Raw genomic sequence first — 16,102 nt, 5'->3', positions numbered from 1 at the left:
TTTACATGTGCCTTAGGAAACAGGATAGAGTATTCCACTAGCCCACTCCAAGACTTAATTAGCAAACACTGCTCAATTATTAATTGTCTGCTATCAAATTTGTGATCAATTAAGACCACAGTGAATGGACGGTTGGTGGATGTCTGGAAAAACGTTCTGTCTCAATGCTGTTTTCCATTGGACACGTGCTGATTAGGGTACATAACAACAGCGTAGCCAGGAGGGGTGAATTGTAGCCCGAAAGAGACATTATAGAACTAAAGACTTCCGTAGTTAAAAAATGCATAAAGAAATTGGCGCCGGTCGTAAACAGTGTGATCGCTGTTGTTCGCCGTGCAAGAGGGAGGGAGTGGAGCTAAATTTAGCCCCAGTTGCTGCCGCATTCATCGCGTCATCCGGTGAGAGACTGATATTCCCGTTTGTTAGTATCATTTATTAAAATCTTGTGACAGTGCCATGACTGCAGGAGAGGGGTCTTTCCATTCTCGCTGCTCAGGAGGCATGAAATCAGACAGCATAGCGAGTCCGTGGTAGGATAACACACACACACACACACACACACACACACACACACACACACACACACACACACACACACACACACACACACACTGGGAGTGAGAATATTAATCTGAGGGGAACATCTGTCCGACGTGCTGCTGACTCACTCTCTGTTCTGTCCTCTAAAGAGTTTAATTTTCCATCCACCCTCCTTTTGTTTGCTTTGTTTGCGTTCTCTTCCTTTTCTGTGTTTGTGTTGACATCTGATGCGGGTCCAGTAATGTGTATTGTCCACGTCTCAGTGCCTCAGTGCAAATACTTATTGGATTTTATGTGATTCTCTTGGCAAGGGAGTGGGTTGGCTAAATGCTAACCCGCAGAGACACCATTTGTTATTATGGATTACAATTCTAATAATGTTCTTTGGAATGAGTGTTTATCTGAGAGAGAGAGAGAGATCCTTCTGTAAAAATACTAGCCATACAGTAAAACCAATGAATTGGCATTCTGGTGGTTATAATGCATTGGATTAGCGTAACATATGCTACATCCTTTAAACTAACACACAGGTCTACCCTATTCTGGGACTGAAGTTGAGTCCTTCTCTATCCAGGTAGCAAGTCTTCAACTATTTGTTGTTTGAAGGGGGATCTGACATGTACGACATGACTGACGACATGACTGAATGAGCATCTATGATGAATCAAAATAATTATGTCAGACCACAATATGTGTGTCTAGATCATTGGACAACATTCATAAAATACACATGTAGACACATTCTCTACATGCAAGCACACACACACACACACACACACACACACACACACACACACACACACACACACACACACACACACACACACACACACACACTACTGTCTTCTCCACAAACAACTCCAAAACCTTGTCAAACTACAATGAAAGGACGTTTAACCTGTCCAGCAGCAAACCATTTGTTGTTTGAAGGGGGATCTGACATGTACGACATGACTGACGACATGACTGAATGAGCATCTATGATGAATCAAAATAATTATGTCAGACCACAATATGTGTGTCTAGATCATTGGACAACATTCATAAAATACACATGTAGACACATTCTCTACATGCAAGCACACACACACACACACACACACACACACACACACACACACACACACACACACACACACACACACACACACACACACACACACACACACACACACACACACACACACACACACACTACTGTCTTCTCCACAAACAACTCCAAAACCTTGTCAAACTACAATGAAAGGACGTTTAACCTGTCCAGCAGCATATGACTGATGCTCTATTCCAGGGATTCCAACTCATCAGTTTGGTTATTTTATTTGGCCCCTCAAGTTTTTATGGCAAAAAAAAACTTCAATAAATGTTGGACATAAAAGACTGTAAAAACACCAGCAACAGAGTTATTTGGGGGGGGGGGGAATCTGTTCCAAAGTATTCCCACACATAATAGAAATATGTGAAGGTATACAAATGTAAGCAAGTTTTGAAATGATTATGTAGTCAAATATTGTATCTGTTTTGGCTTCTTGTGGTCAATCAGCAGTCTACAAATGATTTGTGATTATGTTCCGGCCCCCTGAATATCAGCTGAAGAAAAACCGTCCCGCGGTTGAATGTAGTTGATGATCCCTGGTCTAGTGGGACAGAAGGGTGAGCTCTCTCCTTAACATCAATTAACTGCTCTCCCCTCCCCTCCCCTCCCCTCCCCCCTTAGGTAAAAGGACCAGAGTCCATCTCAACCCATCCACGTCGGCTGCTGCCTCTGGGCTCCAGCGTAACAGTGTGTTACAGTTTTTTTTCAATTGCTAACAAGCATCGGTCAATTACTGAAGCCACTTTTTCAAAAGTCTGCATTACCAACATGCATATTGGCCAGTTATTCTCACCTCCAAAACTCACTCAAACCACCAAAACACTTCATACATGTCTCAAAATAAGCTTGTTCGACCATAACACTGTCAACAATTCTCACTCAGAAAGCATAACATTGTCACTCATAACACACTGACCTAAAAAACACTAACAACAGGGAGCGTTACATAAATGATTCACTTTTCTCTTTGAAGCTTGAATGATTTTTCACATAAATCAGTATTTCATTACAGATTAAGAAAAACATATTTTCACTTTATTGACTGTACTAAAATATATGTAACAAGAATGAATCAGAACTGCAGCAATTTGCTTCAATAACCTTTATGTTTTCTATATCTATATCTATTTCTATTTACTTGTGAAAAAAAAAGTTTAAACAAACATCTAATTCCTGAAATTCCAGGGCTGCATTAATAATTACAACAACAAAAAACATCAACAACGTGAAGTATAATCACTCATACTGTACAGTACTGTGAGGGTTCTAGTTCTCATCAACATGTATAGTATAATCACTCATACTGTACAGTACTGTGAGGGTTCTAGTTCTCATCAACATGTATAGTATAATCACTCATACTGTAGAGTACTGTGAGTGTTCTAGTTCTCATCAACATGTATAGTATAATCACTCATACTGTAGAGTACTGTGAGTGTTCTAGTTCTCATCAACATGTATAGTATAATCACTCATACTGTACAGTACTGTGAGGGTTCTAGTTCTCATCAACATGTATAGTATAATCACTCATACTGTAGAGTACTGTGAGTGTTCTAGTTCTCATCAACATGTATAGTATAATCACTCATACTGTACAGTACTGTGAGGGTTCTAGTTCTCATCAACATGTATAGTATAACACTCATACTGTAGAATACCGTGAGGGTTTTAGTTCTCATCAACATGTATAGTATAATCACTCATACTGTACAGTACTGTGAGGGTTCTAGTTCTCATCAACATGTATAGTATAACACTCATACTGTACAGTACTGTGAGGGTTCTAGTTCTCATCAACATGTATAGTATAATCACTCATACTGTACAGTACTGTGAGGGTTCTAGTTCTCATCAACATGTATAGTATAACACTCATACTGTACAGTACTGTGAGGGTTCTAGTTCTTATCAACATGTATAGTATAACACTCATACTGTAGAGTACCGTGAGGGTTCTAGTTCTCATCACCATGTATAGTAAAATCACTCATACTGTACAGTACTGTGAGGGTTCTAGTTCTCATCAACATGTATAGTATAATCACTCATACTGTACAGTACTGTGAGGGTTCTAGTTCTCATCAACATGTATAGTATAACACTCATACTGTACAGTACTGTGAGTGTTCTAGTTCTCATCAACATGTATAGTATAATCACTCATACTGTACATTACTGTGAGGGTTCTAGTTCTCATCAACATGTATAGTATAATCACTCATACAGTAGAGTACTGTGAGTGTTCTAGTTCTCATCAACATGTATAGTATAATCACTCATACTGTACATTACTGTGAGGGTTCTAGTTCTCATCAACATGTATAGTATAATCACTCATACTGTAGAGTACTGTGAGGGTTCTAGTTATAATCAACATGTATAGTATAATCACTCATACTGTACAGTACTGTGAGGGTTCTAGTTCTCATCAACATGTATAGTATAATCACTCATACTGTACAGTACTGTGAGGGTTCTAGTTCTCATCAACATGTATAGTATAATCACTCATACTGTACATTACTGTGAGGGTTCTAGTTCTCATCAACATGTATAGTATAATCACTCATACTGTAGAGTACTGTGAGTGTTCTAGTTCTCATCAACATGTATAGTATATTCACTCATACTGTACAGTACTGTGAGGGTTCTAGTTCTCATCAACATGTATAGTATAACACTCATACTGTAGAGTACTGTGAGGTTTTAGTTCTCATCCACATGTATAGTATAATCACTCATACTGTACAGTACTGTGAGGGTTCTAGTTCTCATCAACATGTATAGTATAATCACTCATACTGTACAGCACTGTGAGGGTTCTAGTTCTCATCAACATGTATAGTATAACACTCATACTGTACAGTACTGTGAGGGTTCTAGTTCTCATCAACATGTATAGTATAATCACTCATACTGTAGAGTACTGTGAGGGTTCTAGTTCTCATCAACATGTATAATATAATCACTCATAACTGTAGAATACTGTGAGGGTTCTAGTTCTCATCAACATGTATAGTATAATCACTCATACTGTAGAGTACCGTGAGGGTTCTAGTTCTCATCAACATGTATAATATAACACTCATACTGTACAGTACTGTGAGGGTCCTAGTTCTCATCAACATGTATAGTATAATCACTCATACTGTAGAGTACTGTGAAGGTTCTAGTTCTCATCAACATGTATAGTATAATCACTCATACTGTACAGTACTGTGAGGGTTCTAGTTCTCATCAACAGTTATAGTATAATCACTCATACTGTAGAGTACTGTGAGGGTTCTAGTTCTCCCTCTCTCCTGCATTTGGCCACAGGTTCTCATCAACATCACATCTTATGTCTTCTCTGGCGATGCATCTTGGAAAGTATCTTCTGGAATGTCTCATCCAACCCTGGCAGTCTTTAGTAGAAGTGTCTCCACACCCTGGCAGTCTTCAGGAGAAGTGTCTCCACACCCCGTGTTCATGGCTTCCAGTAAGGACATCTGGTCATGTGGATGGTGGTCATTAACCTTCACACAGAGAAAAACTCCTCTATGGGCTTTAGGAAGGGGGAGAACGGAGGCAGGAATAGTACTGACATCCTGGAATGAGCAGTAAACCAGTCTGACTGCAGCAGCGTGGTGGAATGCCACATTATCTCACACAACAACGAAGGTAGGAGAATTTCTGCCCCTCTCTCCTCCGCTGGCACAAGTCCATTATGCAGGTCATGCAGAAAATAATTGAACCTCTCTGTATTGCAGGGGCCAATGAGCGGTTTGTGTAACAGCAAACCATCATTGGACAGTGCTGCACACATTGGGATGTTAGCTCATCTCTGGCCTGGGACATCTACGGTTGCTCTCTGTCCAATCACATTTCTTCCCCTGCGGCGTGGTTTTGCTAGGTTGAATCCAGCTTCATCCACAAAGATGAATGTACGGTATGTGCAGTTTGCCTGGCTTCCATCTCCATTACTCTCTAAAATACAGTAAATCCACAGTTTTACACTACTTTACATTATGCATAGCTGTGTATGTACCCTGTTTGGTCATTGAACAGACATCTTACCTGGACATATTGATACCAGAGTTCTTTCACACGTTCACAGTTTCTCTCAAAGGGTACAGTGTACAACTGCTTCCTCCTTATTTTATGTTTCACTAGGACTCTTATTTTATGTTTCTCTGGCAATTGTCGTTGTGCTGACCGTATTCACATTCCCAATAGGGATATTGTCTGCCAGCACTCTGTCCCAAATTTCCCTCAGTTTTATTGCATTGTTGCCAATTACCATGTCAACAATGGCAATTTCCTGCACATCTGATAATATTCTGCCTCTCCCTCCTGTGGGAGGCAACCTTTGGATCCTACTGAAAAACACACAAAAAATCTATATATTTCAAAATGTCAGTACATGTAAAAATGTGAACATACTGTATTGTACTGTAATATGTAGTTCAATTATCATTGAAGGATGCACATTCGTACTATTGATGCAACTGTTGAACGCTGCAGATTTGGTTGCACCCTTAAACCGTCCTCTCTCAAAGAGAGACCATAGTTTACAACATGGTCAGTAATTGTGGCTCTTATCTCATCAGAGGCCACTGCTCTTGGTCTTCCTCACCTTTGTCCTCCACGCAGTCTCCCTGACACTCTTCTTTCCCCACCAACCTGTCTTCCTTGATCCATGTTTCCAAACTAAATCATTCCGAAGCCGTCCCCTTTTGTCTGTTTGGTAACGAGACTAAAAACAGGACACTTGGGTAGGCTTTCAGCTGAAATTGCAATCAGCTGTGTTCGGAACGATTAAATATCCTGCTGAGATTTTCTATATGTTTCAATCTGGTTACTGCAGAAATGCACAACATTTGCCATCATTCTGTTTTGAATGTGTTTTAACAGTTTTGGAAACAGTGTGTTAGCATTTGAAAACATGTGCTGCAAATATATAGTTTCGCAGGTGGTGGAGTATGAATGGGAAAAGAGTTCACGGATTTGGGAGAATGTGGTCATTGAATGTATTTTGTGTGAAAGCAATTAAAAATTATTCACAGTTTGCTCCACATACACTTCTGTTTTGCTGACTGATAACGTGACTTCAGTTTTGACCAATGCATGTTAGCAATTGAAAAAAACTGTAAACAGTGTGACAGTGTGCTGTGTGCCAGGAGCAGATGGCCAGAGCCATGGCTCCCCAGGCGTCCTGTTGTCTGTACAAGTCAGTCAATGTAAACTGTCTCATTCAATAGAGATATGGACTGTCCTTTATCAGATCAAAACTATTAAGCATCTGCTAGGGAGAGTGTGTATGTGGAGGGATGGGGGCAGGACGTGTGTGTGTGTGTGTGTGTGTGTGTGTGTGTGTGTGTGTGTGTGTGTGTGTGTGTGTGTGTGTGTGTGTGTGTGTGTGTGTGTGTGTGTGTGTGTGTGTGTGTGTGTGTGTCTGTGTGTGTGTGTGTGTGTGTGTGTGTGTGTGTGTGTGTGTGTGTGTGTGTGTGTGTGTGTGTGTGTGTGTGTGTGTCCAAGCATCTAAGCATCAACTGCGATATGAGCCTAGTTCAGAGGAACACTAAACCAGAGACGGGCCAAAGCAAAGCGCCAGTGTTAGTACCTATACACAGACATACTCAACCCATTACCCGACATGTAAACCCAATATAACTTTACAAGACATTATAACCTCAATCAATGACAGTCTAGACAGATATAAAAATAAAACCTTACGGTTTCAGTTCCCTGGTGAGTAGAGGATGAAAGGCAGAGGACAAAGGAGTGAGACTGAAAGACGCAGAAGGAGAGAAGGCGAAATCGAGAGAGAGAGAGATAGAGAAGGAAAGAAAGAGAGGAGAGAGAGAGTAAAAGATAGATTAGAGATAGAGAGGACAATCTCTGACTTACAGCTGGTGCTGAGCGGGAGCCCAGTGCAGCCAGTCACATTTCCTCCTAATTACTGCAACCATCCCCCATCACGCCCCCAGCACACTGATTACACACCTGCACTCAAACTGGACAGTTTTATCTCAATCTCTTCATTCAAAGACTCAATCATGCACTCTCTTACTGACAGTTGTGGCTGCTTTGTGTGATGTATTATTGTCTCTATCTTCTTGCCCATTGTGCTGTTGTCTGTGCCCAATAATGTTTGTACCATGTTTTGTGCTGCTACCATGTTGTGTTGCTACCATGTTGTTGTTATGTTGTGTTGCTACCATGCTGTGTTGTCATGTGTTGCTGCCTTGCTATGTTGTTGTCTTAGGTCTCTTTTTATGTAGTGTTGACAATTAAAACACAAACCCTCCTGGACCCTTCTAACTAGGCCCCTCTCCCCCCCAAACACCCCACGTGCCTATCCCATCAGGCAGCCCTCTCCCCTGGCTCCTCTCATCCACAACCCCCTTCCCTCCACACGGCTGGGGGTGCAGGGACAGGGCGCTGCAGTTGGTACCAGTTCCCTTGGATCTCATGCAACAAACATTGATGATAATGTTTCCTGTCAGACATGAAGCGGCTCATATATCACACATATCACAATCAGGGAGAAAGGGACCTTTACACCATCATTGGTTAAGCTCATAGGGCACCTAATGACAGCAGAAATGACCAGACATCAGATACTCATCAAATAGCAGGGGTTTGTCATTAACACAAATAATGTAAAATAACTCAGTAACCTGTGTTTGACCTCCAAAATCTGATTTTGAATGAGTCGATATTGGAACGAAGGAAATGACCATGTGATATCTGTACATTTTCGAGTCAAATCAAGATATCTCTGGATATGGCCCTTTCCCCGTGGTGGGTTAGCCAACAGTATCATCACCACATCTGTCTGGTGTGCTTCTCCTGTTTCCCTAAGGTGGTGAGATATACTCACATCTCATCACCCAATGATCCAGAACAGACTGGCATCAGTGCCATCGTCAGTGCCGCTTACACCTGCCCACAACAACTACATTCTTCCTTCCTCTTCCTCAACAGCCTTAGTCCTGTCTTTGTCTTGGTCTCGGTCTGGGTCTGGGTCTAGGGAGTTGTGTGCTCAGTCAGCAGGTACAGCAGCCATTAGCATTTTATGACCTCTGCTTCAGCACAGAGAAGTACTGGCCTTATCATTTTCATCTCTCTCTCTCTCTGGCTCTCTCTCACTCTCTCCCTCTCTACCTCCCTCCCTCCCTTCCTCCCTCATTCACTTCCTCCCTCCCTCTCTCCCTCCCTGAAGTAGCCTTGCCTCGTCCATGATGAATGGAGGCAATTTAGGGCCCGGTTCAATCAGATCTGCTTTAGCAGAAATCCGCACAGCTGATGTTTTGATGGTAGAACTGCGTTAAAATGGTCAAATCCACAATGGCTCCCGGCATGATACTTAAACTGACATTGCCATTGGCTGCACGGAGTGGCACTGAGATAAATCCTCTGAAGCCTTGATTTTCAATTTGACCGTCATCATTTCCATATAGCATACACTTTCATGTTCTGAACTTAGAACGTGACTGGGACGGGTGTGGCTTATAGGACAATGATCACAAGAGCAGCTGCCGATATGACAGCTCCAACACAGTTCCACCTCCGACACCGCCGAAACATCAGCTATGCCGTTCTCAACTATGGCAGTTTAACGCTTGATCTGACTGAATCTAGCCCGGAGAGCGATGTTGTTGCCATTGGTGGACCTAGAAAGTACTCCACCATGTGGTGCGGTGGGGAAGTTGGCCTACTGAACACCACCCACAACTTTCTAAGCTGTTTACCTTAAAGGTTGTGTTCTAGATACTTTGGAACATTTCAAATCCAGTGAATCCCACAGTGCAGACTGTCATCCACCCCCACACAGTTGAGCAGATCACAAAGATGGCCTAGAGTGTTTCCCTTACCTCTCTGTGAAGTTTCTGAGCACAGTGAAGAGTGACGATAGCATCTCTTAGTTCTTGTCCTCGTTACTCTCCTCTATCTTCTGGTGGGCTGCCTTCTGCCTGCAAAGGAAAATATTCAAATGTAAATATAAAATACAATTGAATGGTGGATGATAGTGTTTGTGTACATCTATATTTCACAGACACACACACAGACACACACATGCTCATGAACACACAGAACGACTGCTATAGATGAAGGCAACAGATGGAGTTGCCTTCACCTCTCTACCACAGCACAGTGGTTTTCCCTTGTGTCATATGGCAGGTATTTTGCTGTGACATTATGGGTATAGGAACTTGGGAAGTGAGAAGACAGCAGTACATCGTCATCTACAACACACACACACACACACACACACACACACACACACACACACACACACACACACACACACACACATACATACACGCACCATCTTATATCAGCCCAACTCTCTTACACGCCTGACCATGTCTAGTCAAGTCCTCTCTCAATCCAGTGTGTGTGTGTACGTGTATGTGTGTGTGTGTGTGTGTGTGTGTGTGTGTGTGTGTGCCTCATGGCTAGAGCATTTTAGTCTGCTATATGTTGCCCTGTTATTATGCCCTGTGAATCACCCACCAGCCCCAACACACTACTGCAGGGTGGGTAATAACACACACATTACTCGTGTGACTTTTAATTTGGAAACAATTTACATCCACATACACTGAGTTCACACTACATTAGGAACACCTTAATATTGAGAATATTTGCCCTCAGAACAGCCTCAATTCGTCAGGGCCTGAACTCTACAAGATGTCAAAAGTGTTCCACAGGGATGCATACAAGTATTGACTCCAATGCTTCCCACAGTTGTGTCAAGTTGGCTTGATGTCCTTTTAGTAGTGGACCATTCTTGATACACATGGGAAACTGTTGAGTGTGGAAAAGCCAGCAGTATTGCAGTTCTTGACACATTTAAACCAGTGTGCCTGGCACCTACTGCCATACCCCGTTCAAAGGCACTTCAATATTTTGTCTTACCCATTCAAACTCTAAATGGCACACATACACAATCTATGTCTCATTTGTCTCAAGGCTTAAAAATCCTTCTTTAACCTGTCTCCTCCCCTTCATCTATACAGATTGAATTTGATTTAACAAGTGACATCAATAAGGGATCATAGCAATCCACAGTATTTCCATGGTAAACATAGCCTAAAGCCTAGCTCAGCTAGTAGAGTATGGTGCTTGTCATGCCAGGAAAGTGGGTTTGATTCCTGTTACAGCCCATATGTAAAATGTGTACACGCATGACTGTAATTTGTTTAGATAAAAAGAGTCTGTAAAATGGCATAAAGTTGGTCAAAGTTTAAGTGCATAGCAATGGCACAGTACAACAATTAAACTCATTAGACATACAGTTCCTCAGCCTATCATTCAGATGCAAACAGTCACTGTGCACGATGAAGAAGCCACCACACGTGTAATGAGGTTGCCATGCACAATGACCAAGTAATAAGACACATATTAATGAGGTCACGGCACACAGTGATTACTTTATTATGGCTTCCTTCAACACAGAGATGGGGTCACAACCTTTCTGATGGATACCGAGGAGGATAGGACTCGCTTAAAAAAATTGTCTTTGGTTTGAGATCCAATCCAACCACTGATTGCTTTCAGTCGCCCTCTTAAGGGAGCTGATATACAAACACAGAGAAAAGGTTTTCCTGGTAACAGCGATCTTCTTAGTTGCAGATGTTCTCCCTCTTCTTTCTACCTGACTGTCCTCTCCTTCTCTCCAATACCCGCCACCCGGAGTGTAAAGAGCATCATCCAACTTTCTCATCAACTGATCCCATATTGGCCCTAGTCATCTCCACTGTGTGCATCAACAGCTGCTCTCACGCACCAGACCACACTCCCATAACCAGCCCTTTGCCTTGTTCTTCCAGCCTGTATTACACACACACACACACACACACACACACACACACACACACACACACACACACACACACACACACACACACACACACACACACACACACACACACACACACACACACAGGCAGACAGACGCATGCTTTCCTGATCTGAAACACCTCACCATCAATTGCCAACCACATTAACTCCCAAGAGAACTTCCCATTGATTGTTATCATGGCTGTTTATTATTCCCCCTCAGGCCGACAGCATGATGGCACTCAAGGAAGTGTACGGGACTTTGAGTATGCTGGAAACCGCATATTCTGAGACTGCATTTGTTGCAGCTAGGGACTTTAAATAACAAAGTAAATCTAAGGAAATTTGTCCCGAAATTCCACCAACACGTTGCCTCTATTACATTTGAAGAGAAGATGCTTGACCATTGTTATTCTCCCTTCTGAGTAGGCTACAAGTCCCCCTCCCCTTTTTGGCAAATCAGATCATGTCTCCATTCTGCTCCTCCCCGCCTATAGGCAGAAATTAAAGCAGGAAGCATCTGTGGTAAGGTCTGTTCAACGTTGTTCTGACCAATCTGAATCCATGCTACAAGATATGATCCAGGTCACCTCTGAGAATAATGTAGACTTTCAAGCGAGTTAACCCTCTCAAGACTGCATACCAATCCACATCCTCAGTGCATGTGTAGACCAGCTGGCTCGAGTGTTTATGGACATATTCAACCTCTCCCTATCCCAGTCTGTTGTCCTCACTTGCTTCAAGACGTCAACCATTGTTCCTGTACCCAAGTAAGTTAAGGTAACTGAACTAAATGACTATTGCCCCATAACACTCACCTCTGTCACCATGAAGTGCTTTGAGAGTCTAAGACCATAACACTTCCATCGAGGTGGTGAGGGTAGGCAACAACACTGCCACCACGCTGATCCTCAATAGTGGGGCCCCCCAAGGGTGTGTGCTCAGCCCCCTCATGTACTCCCTGTTCACTCATGAATGTGTGGCTACACACTACTCAAACTCAATCATTAAGTTTGCTGATGACATGACAGGGTCAGGCCTGATTACCAACAATGACGAGACAGCCTACAGGGAGGAGGTTAATGCCCTGGCTAAGGAGATGATTGTGGACTACAGGAGACAGAAGAGGGAGTGTGCCATCATCCACATGGGGATGAAGGCACAGTGGAGAGGGTCAAAACCTTAAATTTCCTTGGCGTGCACATCACAGAGGACCTGAAATGGTCTCGCCACACCGACACAATGGTGAAGAAGGTACCACAGTGCCTCTACAACCTCAGGCAGCTGAATAAATCCGACATGGCCCCTAAGACCCTCACAAACGTCTACAGATGCACCATTCTGTCAGGCTGCATCACAGCTTGGTACGGCAACTGCACCGCCCTCAACCGCATGGCTCTCCAGACGGTGGTGTAGTCAGCCCGAAGTAAGCTGCTTGCCCTCTTTACTGCACTGGTGTCAAAGAAAAGCCAAGACGATCATCAAGGACTTCAGCCAACGAAGCTGTGGTCTGTTCACTCTGCTACCATCTAGCAGACAGAGATGGTACAGGTGCATAAAAGCCGGGACCGAGAGACTGAAAAACAGCTTCTATCTCCAGGCCATCAGACTGTTGACCAGCCATCACTAGCCGACTACATACCTGGTACTCTGCCCTGCACCTTGAGACTAATGCCACATCTATATAGTCATTGAATGCTGGTCACCTCATATTCTGTTTATGTACTGTTATATCACTGTGTATGATAATACAGTATTCTCGACCAAGCTCATACTAATATAGCTACTACTGTACATACCATTTTCTTTCCAAATGATACACACCATGTATTTATATTCTAGATTTTGACACATGCTCACTCAAATTTTTACTCTCTACTCTGGATTGTTACTTGGGCTTGTTCTGTTATTTCTTGATTTCTTGTTTAGATGTGTTTAGATAAAGGGGGCATATAAGCATACAATGACAGCTCTTACACTATTCAATGATTACATTTCTCTACAACAGGTTATAGGCTACATGTGCACTACATATGCACCACCAAGTCAGAACAGTAGGCAAAATTAGGAAGGGAAAATAGATCAAATTATTAGGGTGAGGCACATGGGCTACTAACAGCTTACTACACAACATACACTTAGTATTACTTTCTTAGCTACAGTATACATATCACATCATTTATGCAGCAGCATACAAGACATGTTTGGACTCACCTTGTTGTGCTCTGCTCACTTGAACAGGAAGGTGGCGCAGCGTTCCTTCGTGGGCAAATTTTGTCAGCAAACTTTGTCACCAAAGTCTGGCATTCTCTGGATTTATGGTGCTTTCAAGACAACTGGGAACTCTGAAAAAAATAATGGTGAATCATGATGGCGTCAGTGATCTTCAGGTCGTAGCTCTAGAAAGAATCCTGAGTTCCAGAGTTAAAATTCCGCATTGGATGACCGTTCAAAACTTATTTTCCCAGTCGGAGCTAGTTTCTTCCCCGAGTTCCAAGTTGTCTTGAACTCACTGAAGTCAGATTTCCCAGGTCCAAGTTAACAGTTGTTTTGAGCGCGGCAGAAATCATGCTGGATTGACAGCATGGCCAATGTTGAATGCTTATCATTTTAAACTTGGAAAAGAGGCCCTTAAACCCAGATTTGGGACCACACACACCCACTACGCTGAATAGCGGGCTTGTGATTGCTTTGCAATGCTTGCAGTTAGCCACTGATTCCTTCCAATCCACTCAATGTTGAATTTGCGATTTCCAACTTGCTGTGTAATGTTTATGTCCAATGACCGATGAGCACCGATACGTTTTATCTGGAATTTCTCGTCATTATTTCTCTTCATATGACAAGGATTAAAAAAGATTTGCCAGTAGATTGTCGACTTGATTCATGATGATGACTGCTAGGTTGAGATTTTTAAAGTATGACGTTGACATGATCAGTCCAATCAAAGCTACTGTAGATATAACGTGATTTGATATAATTTTGTCTGCGGCCAATGACCTTGAGCCGCCTTGAACGGTTATTTCTAATGTAGCTCTGGGGCAGCACCCAAGGGGCTTGAATTTTACCCATAGATTTGGCGGTACATAGTGTTCCCATGAGTGACAGAACACTGAGCCAATCACGGTGCAACTAGAGCACATTACCAACACCTAGGCTCCGTATTTTCCACTGGCTGCCACACCACCACAGAAAGCACTGAGCTGCAGTAGGCTGAAACAAGCAAAAAGAGACCATGTTTGTATGCAGCTTTATTAACTCAAGTATTATTATTATTATTTTTGACATTGTTTGCAAACTGATGTGTGACACATATTAATGCCAAAATAACATGCAAAACAGGTTACCCAAAAACAAAACAAAAATCAGTTTATTTTTATAAATGTATTTTTTGCTAAAAATATGGGGCTCAAAACAGGTGGGTAGAGGGTTAAAAGGTAGAGAGAATGATGGGAAGAGGGGGAGATAAACTAAGAGAGAGAGATACACTGAGAGAAAGAGAGGGAGCAAAGTGGGAAAAGACGGAGTGAAATAGATATGAAAGAAGGGAGAGTGTGATTCAGCTGCATGCTCCTTAATCTCCCTTCATGTGTACTCGGTCATTCAGGACATGTGATGATGACAGGTCAAGTCATGTCAAGTAACAAGTGGGCATCAGAGCGCAGTGACACAATGCATGCTGGGAGGCATGAGGGTGAATTGAAATTAGCCCCTGGTTCAGTGCCTACATTGTGTGTGAGTATGCATGCACGTGTGTGTGTTTCTAAGCTGAAAAGAGGGGGGCTTGGGTGTCCAGAATGTCGAATGGATTTACACTGCTACCAGACGGAACCATCTGTTGAACATGCTCAACAGTCACAACACAACAGTTATGGTACAGACACACCAAGACATCTGACTGCCGATAGGTACTTAGCACAGTAGGAGGACGTTCCTTCTCTTGCTAGAACAAAACACTTCCCCGCTGTGCACCGACCTGTTTACAGACGAACCTGCTGTCTCTACATGTATAATTGCAATGCTCGTCATTGGCCAAAAACTTGGCTTAAAGACAATCAGAGAGCACAAACCTCCGCGTGGGGGAGCCAACAGAAGTGGCATACATATTTTACAGCTAGCTAAAGAGTTTTGTGCTTGAAGAAGGATTTCTTTGTTAGGTTCAGTTTGATAATATGCACCTGCTCATTAGATAGCTAGCTAACGTTAGCTTGCTAACTGAGTCAGGCAGTCACACACACTTCATATGAAATGAATGGGGGTGGTAAGTGCAGCACAATGCACACACCACTAAATGCTTTACCAAGCTTGCTATCTAGCAAGATGAAGAATAAATCATTTTCTGAAATCTCCGTTATCCCATACTGCCAGGACCAGTTTTCTTGCTGGCTAATGTTAGCTTGATGGGTTAGCTAGCTAGCTACTCCACAAATTCTCGAAAGCTAACAGGCAGTTGCTTCATTCAAACATGAATCTATTGTGATAATGTTGCTAGCTACGCTGGTTATCTAGTTGTGGCCATCTGGTTAGTATCAATAAGGGGTTTATACAAATTCTACTTAGCTAGCAACAACACATCTTGCTAGTTAGCTTACATTGGCTACAGCAGGCACAAGCCAAACAAGCTACTGCTGT

General features: G+C 42.6%; 1 protein-coding gene across 1 annotated transcript in view; it reads right to left on the bottom strand.

The window, feature by feature from the left end:
• The window catches only part of LOC135552771 (A-kinase anchor protein SPHKAP-like), an 80,223-nt gene extending 70,638 nt beyond the window's left edge, over positions 1-9,585 (bottom strand). Inside the window, exon 1 of the mRNA XM_064984594.1 lies at positions 9,499-9,585. Within this exon, the coding sequence (XP_064840666.1) occupies positions 9,499-9,542 (44 nt within the window). The 5' untranslated portion in view covers positions 9,543-9,585. The remainder of the gene's footprint in view (positions 1-9,498) is intronic.
• Positions 9,586-16,102: the final 6,517 nt, after the last annotated feature.

Source organism: Oncorhynchus masou, chromosome 13 (assembly GCF_036934945.1).
Source record: "Oncorhynchus masou masou isolate Uvic2021 chromosome 13, UVic_Omas_1.1, whole genome shotgun sequence".
NCBI lineage: Eukaryota > Metazoa > Chordata > Actinopteri > Salmoniformes > Salmonidae > Oncorhynchus > Oncorhynchus masou.
This window is presented reverse-complemented; position numbering and strand designations above follow the sequence as displayed.